At 41.6% G+C, this 24,048-nt stretch overlaps 1 protein-coding gene and 1 long non-coding RNA gene across 3 annotated transcripts in view; one reads left to right on the forward strand and one right to left on the reverse strand.

The window, feature by feature from the left end:
* Positions 1-9,240: 9,240 nt before the first annotated feature.
* On the reverse strand, positions 9,241-14,842 carry LOC118230564. Its single transcript, XR_004765879.1, has 2 exons — positions 14,680-14,842; positions 9,241-9,507 (listed from the first exon to the last, which is right to left on the reverse strand). It is a non-coding gene; the product is annotated as an uncharacterized LOC118230564 (long non-coding RNA).
* LOC118230563 (ephrin type-B receptor 1-like) overlaps positions 12,540-24,048 on the forward strand; it is a 156,999-nt gene continuing 145,490 nt past the window's right edge. The window contains exon 1 of one of the 2 annotated variants that reach the window (XM_035423675.1): positions 12,540-12,826. In XM_035423675.1, coding sequence (XP_035279566.1) covers positions 12,769-12,826 — 58 coding nt within the window. In that variant the 5' untranslated portion in view covers positions 12,540-12,768. The remainder of the gene's footprint in view (positions 12,827-24,048) is intronic. The other variant, XM_035423674.1, reaches the window with a different exon arrangement.

Consider the following 24,048-nt stretch of genomic DNA (forward strand, 5'->3'; position numbering starts at 1 on the left):
TGTTAAAGAGTTGGAATCATTGTCAAACACGTGACCATGGCCAGGACCAATCAGAATGTGTTGCATGTTTCGATAACATCCAGTGATGTAACAGTATACTGGGCGTGACAAATTCTTGCTGAATTGTGTAATAACACAGAATCAGACAGGCGTTAAATCAACGTACATAAACACTGATGGTTATTCTTCTCTTGCTGATGATTAAGTGGAGGTTGAATCAATTACTGAGGTCATTGCCATAATTAATTATGTGATTGTTTGACACATGGCTTGAAATAGAGGCTCCATTTTGGATCGATGATGCAGTACTAAAATACATGAGAGAACAACCCCTAAAAACAATATTATGCATTATAAATTATATATAGATTATGTATTAATCAATTTGTTCTCAAGCATTATGTGATGTCTAGACACTTTCAATCACATCATGCATGTGTACAGTGCATTGCCTCTTTAAAAATGTCTGACTGTGATCCGGAGTGGGTTTGTGGTCATCTGTGAAATTTGGCCTGGATGAAGGAAGAGATCTGAGATAATTAGAGATAAGCACATGTTATATCACAGCTGTATGCCATTTTACATCATGATCCATCTGTTCATTGATAGAATGGACCCCTGTATGAATCCTGTAAGAATGATACAACTTCTGTCACATCAAAATATGGTAAGAGATTCTGTATGTGTGTAGCCAAGTAAAAGTGGAACATCTGTCCTCCCATTACTTCAGTTCTCTTATCTTAAAGTTTGTATTTTTCATGTCTCTGTGATTATAGATGCTTCTCAGTGTACTAATTTTATGCCTGTGTTGAATAGCTAAATTGAATATTTGTTAAATAAGTTACTGGCATCTTTAAAAGTTTTGACTTAGAGTACTTCTTAGGTGCAGTGTTGTACTTAGATATCAGGAGGGTGTGTCAGTCCTAAGGTTCTCTGCATCCTCGTTAAGGAGCAGAATGTGAATAGATCGTTATCAGCATTGCCTCTAAATATTCATGGCTTGTCTTCTTCATTAAAACTGCAGTGGCTACAGGGATTCCTGGCAGATAATCAACAGAATGCAAGAAACAGGGATGAACAAAACCAATAGGCAAATGGATAATATATTAAAGCTATTCTGATGCACAGTCCACAGAACACTTGTGCCCTAACCACTACCCCAGAACTATCCGAAAAACTTTTTTTCTGACTAAACGCTAGCCTCTGTAATAAATGTTACATGAGGAGGACGACGATTTTCCACCTCAGAGTTCAACTTTAATTCCTTCGTGTGAAAGAAAGGCAATGCTTCCATCTACTGGTTACATGTATTATAGTCCACGTGATTGCTGAGCTGCCGTTACAACATTCATTCCTATGCCTGGTTCTAACCACCTGCCACCACACCATTTCACATGTATACACACCCTGTTTCTGCACTCTGCGTACCCACGTGTCTCAGGAACCTTAGTACTTTTATGCTATTTGTCCCCCTGATTATGTCAGGCATTGGATGATTATACAATCCAATGTTTTCAGGCATTGGATTGTATAATTAAATTGTTAGTTTGAATTTATTTATTTATTTAGTGTGCTGTTGCCCAACATCACGTTTCCTACCCAGAAACTGGCATCGGATGTTCTCAGATGGGTTTGGAGTCACATGGTACGACTCTGGGAAAGAGCAAAGATATATGGATATAGATATATACATACACACACATGCACACGCACACACACACACACACACACACATTCCCAAAGAGACACTGCATGTTCACTTAAGATACTTTTATCTAAACGACACTGCAGGGTAGCTGAAGTTACCCACCATGGGAGGAGGAGCAACGCCAGTTCATTTCAGAGTCTCCTTTGTCAACATTTGTTACTACCAAAGATGCTTGTTAGTTCACAACAAATGCCAAGTCACACTTTCTAAAGAGAGGCGTCTGGATTGATTCCTTGAAGAAATGTGTACTCTGGCTGCCACCTGCTGGTGAATGCTGTGACTAGCAGATGCAAATAAAAAGAGCTGAACAGCAAAAACCCCTTATGTGAAAAATAAGAATTATTCACTTTCAAATATATATATATTTTTTATAAAACTTAAAATTATTTTTTTTAAATTTTATTTTATTGTACAACACAGAGGGGTTCAGTGTCATTATTACTGAGCCAAATAGTTTCCACAGTTAACAATTTGGCCAAATAAAGTGTTAAAGCAAAATCAAGTTTTTTTTTTTTTTTTAATCTATATTTATATAAACCACTATATTTCTATTTTACATCTAAATAGACTTCAATCAGGGTCAATTCTGAATTCCTTCAGTCACTTCCTGTATCATGAAATTCATGAAACATGAATCCTACGGACAAAACCTGCTCTGTGGGTCACTCTGGTTGAGGGCTCAAGCTAAATGTATAATTGATCAATCATTGGAAATGGTGCAGGCAACATGCCATTAGAAGCTGAATAAATAGATGTATTTTATTGGCAGGCTTGACTTATTCCAGGAAATCAATCCTGAAGGTCTGGATGGAGAAATCTGTGAGCCTGTGCTTGCAACTCAAACACTATTTAAATGTAGCCAAGCCTTCCTTTCACTTCTTCTATGTGATTGTAATTTAGTCCTGCAACCTGGAGAGACAATTACATGTGCTGAATGAGTCCAATCAGAAATTATCCAGTAATGCAAAACAATGGAAATTAACAAACACTATATTGAGTAAGGCTGTTAGAACAATTTTCTAGCACAATGTAGGAAGTACCCTTTGTTTCTGGATGACAATTGATGAAAGATGAACCATATTAACAGTTATATTAACAGTCAAGCAAAATTTATCAACCTTTTATAAGCTACCAAGGACATTTATGGTAAACTTCTCACAGTTTCACCAAAATGAGGACTATTCCATAGGTTAGAACTGTATTGTATTTCTTGCACAGTCATCAATTACACAGTGAACTCTTTCAACTATATTCATTTAAAGGTCGTTGCAAATAAGGTCAAATGGTAATTCTGAATAAATTCCATGTTTTTGGAGTATGCTAAAAAGTGAGAAATGTAATTTGCTCAACCAAGGAAAAAAGAAGAATTATATATATATATTCGTATTTGTTTTTACCATGAACACATCTTTTAAAATAAATATCTGGGGTGTTGGTCGGTGTGTCAACATAAAGCTAGTCCATGATTAAAAGTGACAGACTTTGATTTGACAGGTTTTTAAACAATTGTTTATTTTGTTATTTTTTAGTATTAATCATACAAATACAATTAGTATTTAATAGTTATTTTCAACCAGATCAACTCTCCCACCCATCCCACCCTTGGCGGCCCCCATGATATGACAGTCCGAAGACGTGTCTGCAATTCATTTTTGTAGCTTGCTTACTGTACTTGTGACGGTTTAATTTTTCACTTGCTGCTGTAGATTGACTTTATGCCACCAATCAGTCAGTCAGAATTTAGATGTGCCTTAAGATATTTTTTGTTTAGTTCGTTTTCTGTACAGCGCTGTCATATTTCAGAGGTCATCCGTCACAGAATATCGACTAACATATTGCGGCAAAAAAAGTAACCTTTGAGCGTAGCTATGACGTTCACCTCTTTACCGTTCTACACAGTATTCTCTGAGCAGTAACCATCAGAGCATGAGTGCATCAATACATTGCAGGAAAAATGAACAGGACAAGGAAATCGATTTAATTCTAGCTTGTTACTGGGCCCTAATATTCTGGTACCTATTCAGGAAAATGCATTCAAATTCAAGTGTCAGCAAACTGGGGAAATGCGGCTTGTTATGAAAGCTTGTTACACAACAAACATTTCTCCAGGACTGTTTTGTATCTCAGTGTTATTGAACGCCTTGCCCATTAGTAATATTAAAATTTAGCTAAATGTGTTTGATAAGGTTGATTTCGTATTCATGTATTTTGCACTGTATTTGTCTTGGACTTGAGTTGCAGAAGCCTTGTGTAACTTACTCTGGAATAGGGTGTTTAAATTGATAATAATAATAATAATAATAATAATAATGTATTCTTGTGTCCATGGCAAATATAGTTCCAGTTCCAGCTACTGAGGGAGAGGATGAGGGCATATCTGGAGAATCCTTTACTGCTGGTCCATGTGACAGCTTGGTGTCAGTCGCATGTGATGATGTTGTTGGAGTACACACTGTCATCAGAGGCAGACAGTGTAATTGCCACTCTTCTGATTGAGCCAAGTCTCCCAGTCCAGCATAGAAATGCAGCCTGGCTTTTCCGCCCCATTATCACAGTCTGACAGGCAAAATGGCACCAAGAGGCTTTTACACAAATTCTGCTGTCACTCTGTGTCACAATATTACAGTCGTGCCTGTGTGTGTGTGTGCGCGCACGTGAGTGTGTGACTTTGCGTGAATACTGGACCAATCTATTCAGCCATCCTTCTCTCTATATGCACATACTCTGTGTTTGAGTATAAAATATTTTCTTCAGATCTATGCTTCCTTCCCTCCATCACTGAGCCTGTGCTATTTAAATTAAGCACGGCAAATAGAGAGTGATTTTCCCATCTGCTTTCTCACTTTGCATTCACACATGGGGTATTTGCTGTTCTAATGCTCTGCAGCTGCTGCAGAAGCTGCTAAGCTGCTCTGCTGTTGCTAGTCAGCTGCCTGGATGTTGAGGTATGGGGCTGTGCTGAACACACGCACGCACACACACATGCACACACACACACGCGCACACACACACACACACACACTCACACATGTGTGCCCTGCCCCCTTGCACCCACCAACCTCCCACACCCCTCTCCTGGACTCCAGGCTGTGTCGTTCCCCAGATCCCGACTGAACAGATGTCCAAATCCCAAAGGTTTTGACATTTATTGTTTTATTTATATCCTGAAGACCTTTGCATATTGTCAGGCGGCCTATTACAAACCGATTATGAGATTGCCGACGGCCATGTTTATTGATGTGGGGGCTTGCGCGCGTGCATTCACAGACAATCATCTAAAATGTCACAGTTAATCTCTGAAGGTCAGCCTCATAGCTTTCTGCCAATCTGCCTTTCCATCACATTTCTGTGTGTTATTATTTAATTTGGCCACTGCGCCGACTGAATTCACAGAATACTGTTTTCCATTGTCAGGACTGCTGGTGGAACCGACAGTGTTCCTCCACTATTCCTCCTCTAGGGGGCGCTGAAAGGTTGTTTTTCTCGAATTTCTGGTTTTTAAGCACATTCGAAGGGGAGGGAGGGGAGGATGCATTAGGCGTATTTGTGTGAGCATCACGGAGAGACACAGCGCCTGGATAATTTCATGCCCAGGTTGGAATCACCAATTGCGTCTTTCAAGTCACACCTGTGCAAGGAGCACTGCAGCTGCAGTTCACACAGTCCTCCAGCATATTTGCCCACGGTCCAGTGGCTATTTTCCACACTACAAGCCACACAATCTGTGGGAGCCCCTGCCGCCTGAGGGCTCCCAGCTGCTGCTCAAACAAACATGCTTTTATCAAACAGGTCATTTCTCGCATGCTGTGTTTATACAGAATGTCACCCCGCTCATTTCTGATTGGCTTTTTAAATCACCCATCACGTTAACAACCTTTTCGATCCGAAGGTGCCGAATGGACGAGGGCAGGAACTATGCTGTTGTGGTCAAGGACGGCTTGTGTTACATTTAAAATCAATTCTACAAAAACATGAATTAGTAATTAAAATATTAAAAAGTATTGATTTGCATTGAACTGCAGCTCTCCAGAAAGCCGTTAGCTTGAAAACTGCCCCTGTCTGCCCCTGTCAGCTTTCACGTATGAATGCTGACCTTTGTCCCCCTTTCCCAGGTGAAAGGTCACTGCTGAGGCTGGACCTGAAAATACTTAATAAAATCACGGTTGCATTTTATTTCCAATCGGCTGAATCCCTGAGCACATTTCAGGGAGAGTGGTGTTAATGACAGTGTGTCGTAAATAGCTTTCAGTGTTTACCCTTTTATTTCCACGGCTTCAGTAGAGACAGTGTGAACTGCATTTAAATAACCTGATAGCAGCTCCCATGCACACACTCATGCACTCCCACACACCTGCATTTACACACACGCACACACACACGCCCATACACACAGACACGCACAGATACACACACATAGGCACACACACACAAACACACACAAAGGCACACACACATACACGTGTGCATGCACACACACACATGCACACACACACACACATACACACACATGCACACACTCACAAAGGTACATGCACACACACACACAAACACATGCACACACAAAGGCACACACTCCTTTTTCTGGTAGCTGTCTCTTCGAGACCGAATGCCTCCGCTCATTTGCAGATTTTACATAAAGCTTTTTTATCCTCGGCATGTAGGTGGGAACTCTAGCTCCCTTTGTGACTTTCTGCTGTTCCGTGTAATAGGCATATCTGCCTGTCTCAAACAGTCACAAACATAAAAGAGCATGGTCACGTGCAATACATCCTTATGTACATATTAACGTATGCACACAAAACTGGCAAATGCACCAGGAATTAACCTTTGCAAGCACACTATATGCATTTACCACAAATTATGTATGATTCATTTTATCTCCTAACCTTTTGATTTTGTATAGTGAGAGTAGCGAAGGCTAACTGGAGGGATATGGTTTATTGTTTGTGCTGTGTTCGTGTTCAAAACCGTATTATACATGAGGGATTCTGTAATATGCTGTAACTGGTCCTCTGGGATTTACTTCACTTTTGTTGTCGGTCCTACAGTGATCACTGCCTCTACTTCCATTACAGGTATGCACTTACTACCCATTTGTTACAAAAGAAGCTCCTCTGCAGTTTGTGGAAGATTTATTAAGTTTACCGTAACATCCTGAAAACATTTTCATGCAAATTCATGATTCATGAATTTATTCTTATTCATGATTCCACACTCCAAGAATCTGTGCTACGTTCTGTCATCTTTGTTGAATCTCCTTACCCTCATTTTCCTCTCAAACACACAACAGCTATTGTTGCTGGATCACTAGACAAAAACATCAGTTAAAAACTATGCATTGCCATAATATATGCAGAGTACCAAACCCCACAACAATGCAAATGCTGTGTTTAAATATGATCAGCTATACAGTTTGCAGTGCTATTTACATAATTATAGTGTATTGCAGATTACATTTGATACTTTATAAAATGACTCTCTTCCTTGGCTGCTGAACTTAATTGTCCTTGGCAGACACTGTGATCCTGGCTTAGTCTCAGACTCATTGTTCTCTTGACTCCATTGGTGTTCTCTACGTTGGTACATATTTCTGCCCAGGTTTTATTATCAAACAATAAAAAACTGCAGCCACAAATAAATTCCCTGAAAGGAAAACAAACACCTGTGAACTGAGATTGGGTCTTAAAGGAATAGTTTGCTTTCTGTGGTTTTTATGTTCTTTCAGTTTTTTTTTTTTTTTCAGGTTAGTATGTTTTTAATTGGCCCAAACCCTTTTTGTGTCCAATGAAATACATTTTAGATGCTTAGAGAATGCACCACCTGGCTTTACAATGACTGGTCTGGGGGATTTTGGGGATCATTGGTCCAAAGCAAGAAAATGCATTTCAAGTGACTCCAAACATCTTGGACAGCAGAGATGTTTCCAGAGACTATGCATAAGAACAGATTAAATATATTGTGTTTATTTACAATAATTAACATGAATTTATAAGACTAACTGCATCCATTACAAATTTTAAATCTCTGCTGAAAACTCTTTTGTTTTGTTTATACATTGTTTCTTTGATTTGGCACGCACTGCGTCATTAACAACGTTCAGCGGTCGCGCCCCTTACCAGAAGATTTAAAAGACCATCCGACAGGAAGGAGCGGGGTTTAACTGTGTTTGGGCGGCAAAATTTGAAGAACCGAACGTACAGCTGAGGAGGCATTCGTATTTATTTCGTATTGAGCAATTAGGGAAAAAGAGTCACGAAATTAGAGACCTGCCGACGGGTTTGTGTGCTTGACGACCTTTTGGATGCGTAGCTCCCCTCGTAAGCCAGTTTTGTTAAAATTGTTTTTTTTTCTGTGTCTGGATACCGTCTGTTTGTGGAAAGGACTTTTTGGAAAACACCTGCCAACTCTTCTCCGTCGGTGTGCTGCCTCTGCTTTTCCCCCCTTGTTGGTTATTTGTTCGCGTGCGTTTTAATTTTCACCAAATCAAATAAACGGAAAGGAGAAACAAGACATAACAGCACAGTCTAGAAGGCCCGGAGGCAGTGCTGGTCCAGCCCTACATGGACGACATCTCCGCCTGTAAGAGGGAGGGAGCATTTTGTTTCTGTTTTCTTTTGTTTCGTGTATACATCCTGGTATACACGCATTTTGTACAAATTTGAAGCCATAAGAATCTAGCTTTAATTATAGGTCTAGCTTTCAGGTTATAGCTAGGTAGCTGGCCATGTTTACTCGGCACCTGTAGATTTGTAGCTCGTAACATCAGTATGACAGGTGCTCTACAAATAAAGTTTTTTTTATTATTATTATGCAGTTCTCAGGGTTTTCACTCTTTGGGCTGGTGATGAATCAATTTACTGTATGTTAAAATCTATTTTTCAATGGGAAGTTTTTCTTTTTCTAGCAAAAATCATAGCCAGAGCTCATGAATTATGCCTATTATTAAATCTGTGATGTTTTTCGAGAGTGAATACGAGTAATTGTGATGATCCTTTTGTTTTTTGTTTTTGTATCTGTGCCCTCGATGGATGGCTGTATATTATGAGTAATGGTGTCTTGTAAGCCCATGTGGGCTGGGCATGTTTATGATGTAAGACACTAAAGTAATCGGTCAAGAAACCATACAACCCGTGCCGTGATTTGGATGGAAGCCACGGAACAATTTCCTGGAGCAAAGCAAGCTTTGATCACATGTTCTATAGCAAATAACTAACCTTATGGAATCTTATTTTTCTGTAAATAAGATGATTACCTGTCATTTTTAACAAATAATTGGGCAATACACACACATACTATTTCTGGAGGTGTATGGTATAATGTCCCTGTACAAGTTGCGTTTGAGTTATTTGTAGTGCCATTTGTTGATTTAGACCACAAACCCCCAAATGACCCAATTCCAGCAGGTTGTAAGAAATGTGCCAATGTAAAGCATGCACTAAATGTGAAATAACATTTTTAAATATCCAGAAAGCGGCCTATCCCTTTAAATGTCATTCTCTCCTCCTTCGAAACCTGGAAAATATAAGTATGGGTTTGGCACCTTTCCATCAAACGTTTAATTTTCCCGCTGACAGGGTGCTCATTTTCCGAGTGCTTAGCCCCCGCTGGTGCATATTCCACACCTGGTTTGATAGGCACCAGCTGCTGGGATCACCATGATGAGCCTACGGAGAGCTGGACTGACCGCACGTCCATTAGTGATCTGTCCTTCAACTCCCCCCTCAGCGCTGTGTCTTTGGCCGCCATTTCGTCCAGATTAACATACATTTTTCTTTCACTCATCTCTTCCGCAATGTGACCTATGAAAGAGACAGTGTGAGGTAAGGATGGCTCAAAGTTTTCGGAGGTCTGTTAAGTGAGACAAGACAGTGAGGCTACCTGTCACTTAATTTCCATTAATCGTCTTGTATATTACAATGATAATAATAATTTTCAATGAGTGTGCAGTTGGAAATACAGAACTATGAGGTTTCATTTGTTTTCAATTACCACACTGCCAATGAAATCTTGTTTCAGTGCTAATGCTAATTTCTCTCTTGTTCCATTTTTAGCAGCTCTTTCATTGAAGGCATTCATCTTCCTGAGGCAATCAGGTTTCTCCACAGTGATCTAGCTGAATTGTTTAAACTACATAGTACATACTGAAAGTTTGGAGATTTTCGGATCAATCCTACCTGAGATTCAGTTCATAATTCTTAGAATCTTAAGAACGTGGAATAATTTTCCATCTGTGAATATTGCACAAAACAATTTAGATAAAGAGTTTTAATGTTGGTATTGAGCTTACCACCACTTTTTAAAATTGTTTTACATTAGTACAATGTTAAAGTAGGACTGGTTAACCTTTCCCGCTCCAGGCATGGGGCTACATAACAGAAACGTAATTCTGTCCTCCAGTCAACATCTTAACTACAGTCAATTTCTCCTCGAATTTGGTGAGCGTTATACAGTGATATTTTTCTGCCTCCATTATTTAACTATCATTATCTGGAAAAAGTCTGTGGTTTTCTGCAGTTTCAACAAATGCGCAGCAATAACTGACACTCACATGGCCTACTTACAGTACCAGCACTCTCACACAGCGGGTCATTAGCAAGCTGCAGTTTGACTGTACAAGTGCAGGACACTCGCTGCACTTCTTTGGAATAAAACTCTTCTAACCCCTCGTTCCTGGGCGAGGGCGGTAATCAAGGGCTGATTGTACTGGGATGCAGAACGTCTCCAGCATGTGGCTTGGGGTCAGATATTTTTCTGTTATTACCAAAGACCGTGAGATGACAGGTAGGAGCTGGGGAATGTTGTAAAGCCTAGGCAAGGGGAAGGGGTAGGGAAATGTGCGCAGCTATAATGATCTGGACCTAGTCATTAAAAATGATGAATAGCACTTCACAGCTATGCTGGTATTCACCTATAAGCTATTCGTGTAGTTAGAAGGTGTAACGATATAGCAATTGGCTGCAGCTCTGTTTTGCTTCCAAGCAAACTTTAATTTGTGCATAGTGCATGATGTTCTCTCGACATGCTACACAACACGGTGCTGTCAGTGCAACAATGGCTGGCCAACACTGAGTGTTGGAATAGATGGAGAGAGGGTTGGGGGGGAAGAAAAGAGGTAAGAAAGGAGACTGGAAAGAAGGAGACCAGGAGTAAAAGAGGGAGGGGTAGGCTGGAGGTGAGAGAGAAGGAAGAATGGTGAAGAACGGGAGAAGGAGCAAAGGGCAAATAGAGGGATAATGTATGTATTAAGGAGGGAAGGATGGAGAGGAATAGAGGGAGGAAGGTGCATTAGGGCCAGTCAGTGATCTTTTCTGGTTAACGTTATCGGGCTGAAGCCGTCCAGAGACTGGCTTCACTGGAGCAGAGGGAACAATTGAATAGAAACAGGTGTAGGAGCCGCTGTATTGATAAGCAAATATCAGGCTCACTCAGCAGGGCCCATGTCCACGCCGTGTCCCATAGGAGGGGGTCTTTGTGTCCACCATCTGTTGGAGCAGGATCGCACAATGGACTGCTCGGATGGGGGAGGGGGGGTGGAGGGCAAATGGGCGTGTGCACAATCAGTGCAAATATATCTATGAAACGGTAATGTAATGTCCCCAGGATTATAAGGAGGTGAAAGTACATTTAAAATGCAGATGCAATCCCTGCATTCATTGGGTTTAGTCTGGGGGGGGCGGGACGGGGCGGGGCGGGGCGGGGCAGGGGGGTGGCATCTGGCAGGAGATATATTGGGGCCTCCTTCATCCCCAATCTCTTATTTTTTATTTATGTTTGTGAAGTGCCATATATGCCTTTTTATGTATTACGAGCAATATTTTTTAATTAATTGGTAATATAACTCCATTTAACCAGGAGGTATTGCCAACATGCTTTTCAGGAGATAAATATGCCTAAATAAAGTCATTGGAACTGTTATTTTGATTTTTTTTTAAATAGAGAGATGAGCAAGATGGGCTCTATGGCCTGTTTTCATTATTGCAGTGCTCTCACACACAGTCACCTGAATGGTGATGGAACGACAGGTGCCTATGCCCACTGAGAGCCTCAATTTAGCCTTAATGGGTGGGATGGGCTGAGGTGTGTGCGTGCGTGTGTGCATGCATGCGTGAGAGTGGGGGGAAGGGATTTTCTAAGCATTTGGCACATCAATGCACACACAGTCAAGCTTGCAAACGGCGATTCCACAAAGAAATGTCATGTCATTAGAGCTTTTCACATTCCACTGAATTCCTGAGAATATGTCAGGTGCTTAATTAACTAAGGATCATTTTCCTAATGCTGAATGAGGCGGGGGAACAATAGAATATAAACATATTTAAAATTTATTTTCAATAATTCACAGGTTGATAACGTTTCACCAAATGGTCTACATGATATTTGCATAATAGCCTTAAATAAGTAGCAGTTCCCCATGTTCCTATGCTTTGCATCACATTATGTTCGGTAATCATCCCAGTTTATGTAAGAGGCTAATTTGCCGTGAAAGCAAATTTTGGATGACCTGATTTTTTGTGTATCTTGAACACGGGTATCCAACGGTTTTCCTCTTGATGATGCAATCACACCACCCACAGAAGCTATTAATCAGCGTCGTTGGCTATTAATCAGTTTTACATCACCGAATATAAAAACACCTTGCACAAGGGGATTTCTATCTGCTATGCCAACAAATGACCACTTGTCGGTGCTGTTTCATTTCCTCACAAGCAGTCAGTCGTTCAAATAGGCCAACGAAAAGTTTTTTTGTTTAGAATAACAATGCTCATGGGAGGAGCAGCTCATTTGCGATTGGTTTAGGATTTGCTGCTTTCTGTCTGTGATTGGTCGCAACTTGCGAAGGAGTATGAGGGGGGTCTCTCGGAACCCCTTGTCCACCCCCTCGCCCCCCCACCAAGCTTTCAGCGTCCGAAGCCTGCCTCTCACATACTACATAGCTACCCCGACTTGAAATGTGACTCAAAATATTCGCTGCTGGAATACCGTTTTGTGACAACTGAAGGATTGTGTGTGCTCGCCTTCTGGTATTCATTGAGGGATACACTGAGGAGAATACATTTGCCATGACAGTGGATTTGCTTGCGATTTTATGTCTAATCACCTCGGTCTCAGCGGTTGAAGGTAAATTGGACTTTACTATCTAGCTTTCTGGCTGCTTTGTGGGATGCAATGTCAACACATCGTTTTCCAGGGGAATGCCACATTTAGCAACATTTCTGATTTCCGTGATCCAAAACTGGAGTACTTTGCGTTGCAAAGGAACCAAGCACGTGGATGCGTTTTTTGCACGTTTTAACCCGTTTCTGACGTATTGTTATTTTTTTATAAGGACTATGTAACTCGCATGACCTTTCCCTCTCACTCCAGAAACTATTTCTGGTTTGTATCTGTTCTGGTGGTGCTCGAATTGATTCTCTGAAACTGCAATGCAGTGTTGTGCAGTCAAGAAACATGGGTTGGAATTGAATCGTTGGTCAGAAGGACGACCGGTCCCCCTTTCTCAATTTAGTTTTGCTTTTTGCAGCATTTGAGCGGCGATTAGATGACCACTGATGGGAGGAATATCGATTAATTTGGTAGCTACGATTTGGTTATTATACACCAGTTTCTTAAGGCACTGAACAAAAATATGGTGTCTGTGCATGTGTTCAGTTCTAAACTGAAATTGTGTTACTGGCTGTTTAGAGTAACGCCCGGAGAACCCGCCTTTACACTCCAGATGATGCATAACTCAGTTGCTGCTGATGCAATGTGACAATGCTGTGTATTTTACAAAATATTAGTATTTATTCAAATGACCCACTAAATTTTACAGGTATAAAAAATATAGGCTTAATAAAAAAATTTGAAAGCATAGATGTTTAATCCACGTAGCCTACATGGTGGTGATGCAACTTCTACATCCACATATTTCACAGTTAATAAACAAAAAGATCTGATAAAGAACTTATTTTGTCGTGTCGTCCAACAGGTAGCCTGTTCGTAATTTCCAAATTGGCGTCTTTATGCAGACACGGACGAATGAATGACATAAACATGCAGCATACGTTAATATTTTATGCAGGGCACGTTATTCTTATTTTAGGCTAAATGAACACTGCCGATCACATTGAAAAAATCCATTCGTTTCAGATGGTGATTTAATTGTATCGAGTCCAACCGTAAATAGGGACATATCATTAAATACACTGTTCACCAGGGAAAGGTCGTAAATTCGGTTCCCAATTAAGTAATTAACGTCGATGTATACGGTAGCCAGCCATAATAGCCTGTCAACGGATGCAGTGCAGTTTTTGTCGGCTACCTGTTGCTAGAAATTCTCTAAAACGAATTATCTGACCAGTTTAAAACTAACTGTAACAAAACGCTATTATCTAATGTGGATCATATAGCAAATATTAAAACACAGAAAGCGTCTGTAACAGGAGGTTTGTTAATTCAGAGTATTTGCACCTGATAAGACTTTCCCTTTATAACGGCTCTTACGTTTAACATTTATTCATGAATCCGAAGCTACTGGAATCTGTATTTCATCCCAGCAATCATTTAGAATTCCAGCAACATTACGCACGTTGGCAGTCGCCTGTTGTCGCCTATACTCATCATTGGTGCTTCCTATTTCTCTTAAATCTCATCAGAATTGGGATAGCCTACTTCTGTTTTACATTGCGGAGCTTAAATTGCATGACTCGGCTAAATGAACATAAGAGATCTTGCCTAGTAAGCTTATTTATTTATTTATTTGTTTGTTTGAACTTTTTGCCCACTTTTTACTGTGGCATTTTCTCAAAATGAGACGCCGTGGTGTATCGTATTACAGCAGAACTTGTACGTGGTAGGCTATTTCTATACTGACCACTCTTCGTTCAGCTGCATTCAGTTCAGCGTGATGTTGCAACCGAGGTTAGCATCGCTTGGACCGTCCGCTTCTTTTCTCGGTCAGCTAAGGCGTCAGGACCAATAGCTCTACTTACCGTCTTCTCCGGTGACTACCAGTAGGCCCAGTGTTCGACATGAATTCTTTCGATTTCAGCATTGTATTCGGGTGCCATAGTGCTCGGTGACCATCCCTTTATTGATAAGCTATAAAACCTGATCGTACCTTCATTGATTGATTGAGCTGGCGTTTATCATAAAATCATGTCCGTTGCATCACCAAGCCGTGTGCTCTAAATATTAACCTACTGCACATTTTCCCATTATTTGTTCATCCGAAATGGCCGGTCGTTCTCTGATCCATTAAACTTTCTTGAGAGAAGGATCTGGAAATGTGCTAGTATAGGCTACTTGAAGTTGTGTTCTCAAAGACCTTTAAGTAGCCTACTTAAATGATTTTCATATGGTTTGAAATTTACTAAAAGAAACCGCGCAGCATGCCCATGTTTTCATATGGCCTATATATTCAAATTGTACACTTCAGTCTTATAGGCTCGGAAGCCTAGATGAAAAAGCCTAAAGCGGGATTTCGCAGCTTCCGAAACAGTCTTAAAATGATTTTCAAGTTCATTCATGGAAATAGGGAATTGCTATTACGCTTACATATTTTCGTGGGCTACTCGAGCATGATTATCAAAGGCAATAGCCTACCAAATGGTATAATTATAAACCTAGTCATTTTTTCCAGTCGTAAAATACAATCCGTTGTAGCCTAGCCTACATTAAAGACAAGGAAAAGGCAAATTTTCTGAACTGTGATTTGCATTACGGGTATGTATACTGTAAAACACTAAATTGTGTTTTTACGAGTTCATAAGGTAGTTCGGTGTCATGTCTTGCCAATACTCGAGGTTTGACAACGGGTTACTACTGCTGTCAACAGTGCTATGCAGCGCCTATGCATAGAGACATTGCAAAGCAGTGCTCTGACCTGTACTGAGTACCTGAATCATAAAAGAGAATCACCGCCTACCTTAGGCTTTAAGAAACGCGCTTTAGGAGGGGAGGAGGACAAGGTTCTCCAGACCTGGTCTCCGAAGGGGAGCGGGGGACTGGGACGGCAGTGTCTGGTTGTAGGGGTGGGAGGTGGTTCCCTTCCTTAATTTTTTCTTCTGGGGTCATTTTCAGACAGTTTTAACTGAGTTATCTCCCTATGTTAGCAGGTAGGAATCATAGAGGCCAGAGTTTAAGTCATGAAACAATTAGTTACACAGTAAAATGTCCAGCGTTAATTCAACTCTTAACAGCTAACATTTGGTCCCACATTCCAGAGTGAATTAACACCAGTAAATTAACACTACTTTGAGGAGTTGCGATGCAATGTACTGCAAATTAACAGTTTTGAAACAAGTGGTCCAACTCCTTTTCACTCAACAGTCGTCGTTTCTACAATTGCTGTTATAGAGTGTTTTTCTTTTGCAGTGACTGCCTGCCTTGTGTGTGTGTAAAAATGTGTTGGGGGCAAACCCGCTCCTGATTTTGTCAGGTTATTCTAGAGGGAGAAGGGGTGTTAATGTGTGGAAAATGTCTTCAGTAGCATATGGCACGTGGAAGTTGTCTATCGTGCCTCGTAGCGCAAAGAACAATGTTTTTAATGCCTTCACAATCACCTGTCCTCGGGGAGACAGAGCTGAGAGGGCCTTTTGGCTTTATGTTTTGGATTTAACCCGTTGGTGTGATTTTTCTATCCTGTGCCATAACTTTAGATTCAGCTGTTTCTCTCCTTGGATCACATTGTTGTTAGTTACTGTGGGGCAGAGGAGGATCATATCCTCTCATTCCCTGACTGCTCATATCTGACTCATGCATATGTGCAGGGTTTAATGGTCCTCAAGAATTTCAGTTGATTAAGTGTGATGCTGAAACTCAGCATTGCACTTGTCTGCCATTTGGCTAACACCAGTTACTGATTGTAACTGTTAGGCTGGGTGTTTGTGAAAGAAAAGGTTGGGTGAAGTCACAGAGCAGTCAAAATAAACTTGTCTAAAATCAAGGAAAACTGGGGGGAAAAAGGCAGAATCACATTTATGGAATTAACTAACCTCATTTGTGGTAGTGGGAATCAATTGACATAACATGCACAACTGTAGCAACAGTAAAAAGTGCTTGAAGTTTTAAAAAAATCACCGGGCAATTGCCGCTAGGAACAAGTGCGAGTCAAATGCATTCATCGCACTTAATCGCTTTGGTCCATCATGGAAAGAAAGAGCATGCTTTTGCTTTTCATTTAACAGAACGTTGTTAGAAACGGAGCATGCTCAGATTGAATTATGGCAATAATAAACAGGATTTCCGTGTCCATGTTTATTTTGGTACAACATGCTGTACATTATGAGGTTTGAGTCTTTGATGGAATGCCTGTTGATAATATTCATGATGATATGATGAGAACCGCCCCCTTTGAATGGAGTTTTTGATTGTGTGTCCTTTATGGGGGAGAGGGTGCGGTAACACTCAGTTGAATTCTCTTGATGACTTCTTATGTAGGCTATATTTTTCTCAACTTTAGGAATTACATGTGTTAGGCAGCTGGTCAGTCTCATATCAAATGCTGATTTTTTTATTGTTAAATAAAAGTAGCATCCCTTACTCTTTGAAATTGAACAGGAATAATGTTTCACCAGTTCTCCACTAGGGGGAAAGGAGCATGAATCAGCTGATGCCATTGAAACGTTTCTTTGGGAAACTGCGGTCTACAACTGTCACAACCTTGCTGCAAACATAGCTACATAAATACACATGCACTTATTAGCATGCATTTAATGTGCACACTGATAGTCACATGCAATACACACACTGATATTCAAATTGTTTAAGAAAACAATTTCTCTCTGTTTATGTCTCTCACCTTTCCCCCTCTTCTTCTTTCCTTCTCTGTCTTCTCTATTTCTCTTTCCTTTTTCTTCCCTCTGTCTGAATTTTACTCTCTCTGACCATTTTCCTTTCATGCTTTGACTAATGCGCCTTACACCCGAATGTTAAGCTGCAGGTAATTTGATAGGCAGAGTTTTCTGTTACAGGAGGTGTTCCTGTTGAAAGCTCCCTGTCTTAATTCATTTGTCTATTCCAGACATCCAAATGAGCCGGCCAATCTGGCTTTGATTGGTTCGAGGGCAAACAGACAATAAGCCGCGTTGTTGTAAGCGCTGGAAGTTATAATTGCCCTGCTGAATAATGAGCCCGGGATGCAGGGAGCACGGTGACTTTAATTGCATGTAAATTTCTCTTCTTTCTCCCTGACCACTTCAATTTATTTGTCTTGTATATATTTTTAAACCCATCAGAGTGTCTATGGCTTGTGTGTTCAGACAGGGGTCATGTGTCCTGTGCCCAGCTGTGGCCCTGGAGGGCGTTTAATCAGCGTTGTTTATTTGATCCAATCAAGGCATTGGCTGAGTAGGCCCTCTCAGCGCTGTCTCCCCGAGGACAGGTGATTGTGAAGGCATTAAAAACATTGTCCTTTGCGCTACGAGGCAGGATAGACAACTTCCACGTGCCATATGCTACTGAAGACATTCTCCACACATTAACACCCGCTCTCCCTCTAGAATAACCTGACAAAACCAGGAGCAGGTTCCCCCCCCCCCCCCAACACATTTTTACACACACAAGGCAGTAACTGCAAAGGAAAGAACACTATTACATCAGTTGTATAAATTAGGACTGTTGAGTGAAAAGGAATTGGACAACTTGTTTCAAAACTGTTAATTTTCTGTACATTGCATCGAAATTCTTCAAAGCAGGCCTGGTAGAATTTCTTACTGTTTGGGTCAGGCAAAAACACAAGTAGTGTGTATCCCCTGTATACCCATTCTGAACAAAGGCTAAATGAAGTTGAGGTTGGTGGTGGATTCTGGATGTAAACAGTTGCCAAGTAACTGAGAAACTATAACAAGCCTTCTCTTATCATTTAGACGCAGAAAACTGAAGAGGGGAAAAAATTGTCATGTCTACTTTGAGGTGCTCCGTTATAGGAAATGCAGGTTGCTGGGGCTGAAGAATCTGTGTTTGGATTTGAACCTGTGGTAACCTTGGTTTATCCTGCTTTCCTGGGGGCGTATGTATATTTCTGGGACCAGATGCTTTTTTAGAAAGTGAACTTGCTGTGCCAAATGTGGCTCTGACTGCACACAGCGTATTAATTGTTAATGGGAGCATTAGGCTACCCACGGTGAGTATTCTACCATTTTGTGCCTGTCTGCGCTGCTACTTTGCTGTGTGGTTCAAGTGAGGGCGTCTCAAGGGTACAGTGATATTACAGTACAAGATTAAAAACACAGGAATATGGAGTATGTGCCCAGTAGATCTTGAAATATCTCAGCAGAACACAATTTATCATTCCAGCTATGTCAGTCGACCTTCATTTAATTCTTGGAAGTTAGGCTACACTGAGGAAACGAGCCCTCATTTACAATTGTACCATGATTACAAAACCCAATTAAAACGACAATAAAAAGAGTAAAGACATTTTTAAACAAAATAATAAATAAAAACGAATAATAAAATAAAGTATTGATAACTGTAATAATAAACAAATACAACGTAAACACCGTAAATAATAAAAGTTCACAAGGACAGTTATTAACAACGAAGTTGTAAAAACAATTATACTCCATTGTAATCAAGGTTGAGATCAGAGACTTGAGTTAAACCAGTCCAGTTTCGGTTCCTTATGTAATACATTCAAGGTTTGTGGGGCATAAAATAGCACTTTTATCCCGGTCTAAATTTATGTTGCATGAAAATATTAGTGCATCCATCCATCTATCCCACTTATTCCTTGTCAGGGTCACGGGGTTGCTGGAGCCTATCCCAGCATGTATTGGGCAAGAAGCAAAAATAAACCCTTGACAGTTCTCTAGTCCATCAACGGGAATGCACAACAGTCACTCACACACGCATACCTATGGGCAATTTAGAATCTCCGATTCACCTGGCCTGAATGCCTTTGAACTGTGGGAGGAAACCGGAGTACCCGGAGGGAACCCACATGGACAAAGGGAAGAACATACCAACTCCACACAGAAAGGCCCCAGATGGGATACACTGTGCATGTAATAGCCTATGTAATTCATAAATGTAGTAGGTCTAATTGAACATCTGGATAGCTGTCATGAAGGTAATTTGTCAAGGATTTTTATCATTTTTAAACACCTCATGGAGTTTGCCGTAAAAAGTGAAAGGTGTTAAATGGTGTCTAAAGTGTCAGAACTGTGGTGTTGCCCCTGCTCCTGTAGCGAGGAATGCATGTTAAAGGCCAAAGCCTGTGGATGCTGGGCCTCTGCCTGTGCCTTACCCCCCTTCAGTCTCAGAAGCAGATGGAAGGATTGTTCTTTAGTCTTGTGGAGTAAAGATGGTCTCTTCTGGAGTCTCACCGTGACATCACTTCCTTTACACCATTTCCTTTGCAAGGGATGTGCGCTGGGCTTACCATGCATAAATCTTTAATCAGCAGCAACAGAGCTCTTGGCTCTTTGAATGAACCCCTTGGGCTCATTCCAATTGCTTATTTTAGCCTTCCTTTTCTCCTCGGTCCTCCACTTGATCGAGGTCTGCCATCTTTAAAGACATTCCAAACCATGAAATGCTCCTTGAAGGAGCTGGGAGTGAGGAGGCTCACAAAGGATGCTTAAGCAAGAAAACACAAGTGCATCCTTTGTGGAAGTTTTTTTTTTTTTTGACCATGCGACATAAATGATCGACCCGTGTATCCACCTCACCCCATCTGTCACGTGTAATCGACGTGGCTTCAAACCGATGCCTGTCTGAACAAGAATGTTCCATTTTCCTAATACACGATTTCTTGATTCCTTCGCTAGGTGGAGCGAGGAAAGGATGCTTGGAGGTAAAATCTGTGATTGAGAAGAACCCCTTGTTTTGTTAACTGTGTTCTCCTGCTTTAGGCACATTGGAGAGGTGGATGGTCCATTCACATGTGTTTTGTCTTTCTGGCTTATGCTGTACATTTGCGATCCTTGGTTGTGCCACCACAGCCATCGTTTAGCAGACTCTCGTAAGGTTAAGTACTTCTCTCAAGAGTGTAAGTGGCCATGTTCCACCTGGGAGTTGAACTCGTAAATAAACAGTGTGTAAATGATCCCAGATAGGCAAATCTGCCAGTTTGATAGATCTTGATTATGAATAGATGAGACACGGAAAGAGAAGAGAGCATAACTCTGCATTAGCCCATTTCAAACAGGAGAGCGCTCGCCCTCGGGCTGAAGAATTCAGACAATAGGAGCCGGAGTGTGAGTGGGCGGAGCTCGGTGGCGGTTTACACTCAGAGTACAGCTGGAGTGGCTGCTCTCGGCCGGGGTGCGGTTAATCAGCCTGGCGAGGTGGAGTGCGGCTGCCGCTGCGCGGCGTGGCCCGGCGGCGGCCGAGGCCTGGCGGTAATGAGCGAGCGGGCTTCAGATCCCGGGCGCGCGCTGTTATCGCTGCTCCTTTACATGTGAACCAACATCAGCTCGTTATTTCCCAGCTGGAGCGGTCGGGGAACACAGGAGCAGGGAGAGGCCGCTTTACTAATGCTCCATGGGAAGCAGAGAAGAAAGTGGTGTTGACTGGGGTGGGGGGGTGGGGGGGTGGGGGGGACGACGAGTTGCCATGTGTTATTTGGAAAAATAAAATTGTGAAGAGTGGTTGGTGGTATGTATGGAGGGAGAGGGGCTGGGAGTCGAGGTGGAGGGGGGAGTTTGGGGGTACTGAAAGGAAGGGGGGAGGCGTGGGGGGGCTTAGCATACTGGAGAAGTCAGAGGCATCCCATTGCTGATAATCCACTGGTACTCAGAAAGCGAGGAGCATTCAACAAAAAGGAGATTAAATCAGAATTAAGCCATTTTAATGAATTTGGCACTGTACGCTTTCTTTGGTTTTAATTTCTGCAAAAACACAGCGCGAGATGCACCCGGTACACGAGCTGCCAGAACTGTCAGTTTAAAGTAATTAACCGCTAGGTTACATTAATCATAACGGCGAACTTGTGAAAAATAACCGTGAAATAGTTTGTCTTTGGGAAGTACGATCAGTGCGGATCCGGCTCCTCCTCGGTGCGCTTGTTCAGAAGACAGACAGGTAGAGCTGACAGACAGAACAAGCCCGTTTGATGTTAGGCGGAAGGATGTCTGGCTCACTGTCCGTCTGGTTGTTCTTTTTGGTGTGGGTGTATCTCTGCGCCAGGGAAACGCAGGAAAGTCAGCCTGTGGGGAAAAGCAGAACCTGGCCCAGTGTTTTCAGTGCAACGGGGCTGCAGAGTCGATCAGTTATGGAGTTCGGCTCCAGGCTCTTTTAGGGTACCAAGTCTGGCCCCCTTTCCTTACAACAAGGCCCTATTGTTCCCCCCCGTGCCTGCTCTGACCACAGTCCCGTATAGGGTCTTTTCCTTCCTTTTTTTTTTTTTTTTTTTGACGGAAAGGCATTTTGATTAAAACTCGGAAGCTGCAGCAGACTTTTTCTCTTGTTTAAATAGTTTGCAGCCCCAGTTTTCTCTCTCTTCTGAGCTGAAATGTGACTCCGCTGCTGTATTTACATAGTGGACACACAGGCGAATACTTCTACCAGGGAGCGAGAGAGAAATCAGACTAAATGCTTTTTTAAATTACTCTGTCATTGAAATTTGATTTCGGACTTCGCACAGTGACTAGGAATTTCCTTTTTTTGGGATGGGGGTGAAGTGTTGTGTCAAGCTCGTGCCTTTCAGCCACCCTAGTGAAAATCATGGAGCTGAACTAAGATCTAGCCTACAGTACGCCGTAAACACTGCTGTTATTTGCTTGTTGATTGGTGCTTATTGTAGGTAGTCCCTGGCAAGCTGAGTGAAGTTGATTGATAGCTAAGGAATTTTTAAAGAAGGTTTATAGCTTTCTGTTGCTCTGACTATTTGCCCCAGTTTGCTTCCTGCTGTTTGTGAAACTTCAAGCCTCATTCACACGGTGCCTAAAGAGGGTGAGCAGCTGTTTCTCCTAATAATATGGCACGTACTGTACAGTTACAAACAGGAGCCATAAAAAATGTTGTTTTCAGCCTGACTAGAAGCAGGTAGCCTATAGAAAACCAATGCTGCTTACTGTGAAAATAAGCATTAAACTGTGTGGATGTGACCTTGAAGTACCATTGACTTCGAGCAGTAGAACACTGGACAACTGCACAAGTGACCTGTGTTGAACTGTTTTGACACCTTGGCAGTGACGTACGTCTGCAATGTCAGTTTTTCATACACTTGCTTGAATGCATAAACACAGTTTCTGTTTATGGGCTGACGAGTACCTTCAACATAGATCACGAAGGGATAACTGCCAAAATGTTTCTGTTGCAACATTTCCATTCTGATATGCAAGAAGGTGAGCGAGATCATATATAGTAGCTGGTGGACCAGGTGATTAAGCAGTTCAGCAAAGGATTTATTGTTGTTTACATTTCTTTAGATGATTAAGCCTTTTTAATTCTGATTTGATTCTTCATACTTTATTCATAAAAACTGTTTCCCAACACTCTCCTCTTTCTGTAGCCGGTTTCCTGGGTCTGGTCTGAAGCAGGTTTAAAAATGAATTATTAATGCTTAATTATAATTATCTCTGTGGTACAACTCAAGTGTTGGAATACTCACCATGGTATTTGACAGTATTTTGTTTGAATAGAGGTTTTATTTTCATTTTTAAATACAGATAAATTGGTCTGGTGCAACAGGTGAGATCTTAAATTTCCCAGATCTCAGGCGAACCATGTTTCACATTACTTCAGGGCTATGTTTCAGACATGGAGATTTAGTTTTATTTGGCTGCATTATGTTTGAGTAGAGGTTTTATTTTCATTTTGAAGGGCATTTGAAAAATACAGTTAAGCTAATTCTACGGGCTACAGTGGGCTCCAGTTACAGAATGAGTCACGGTAGAGTCATGCTTTTTTTGGGTGTTGGGGTTGAGTGCCGGTTATTGGAAGAAAAAAAAAAAGCAGAGGATCATTTAAAACGGAGAGGTGCGATGCAGACAGTGATGAAGGAATGCCGTAATGACCTTCTGCTGAGCCTTGTTGAATGTCAGCCTTGCAGTCCCCCGGTCCGGGAGGCTTGGGCGTGGAGAACGTCTTCGCAGGTAATTAACTATTGATTTTAAGCTGCTGGAGGAGCGATACGGGGAACCATTGTGGGCTCCCCTAATGGCACCACAGGTCTGGCTGGCCCTGGCTCAGAGGAGCAAATGGGCTAGGGTGAACTGCCCCCGGTGGCCAGGAACGTAATTACATCACATTAATTCTCAATTATTGTATTAGCATAGCATTATGCAGGCCCTTTGTATGCGTTATTTTTATTTTTTATTTTTTACAAACTCTTTCATCCAAAACGCACCCCCTTGCTGAATCTACCCGGCTATGATTGGTCAAAGCTGAAAAGTGGTTGGGTACCCTTCTTC

The sequence above is a fragment of the Anguilla anguilla genome, chromosome 6, assembly GCF_013347855.1.
Source record: "Anguilla anguilla isolate fAngAng1 chromosome 6, fAngAng1.pri, whole genome shotgun sequence".
NCBI classification, from domain to species: Eukaryota; Metazoa; Chordata; class Actinopteri; order Anguilliformes; family Anguillidae; genus Anguilla; species Anguilla anguilla.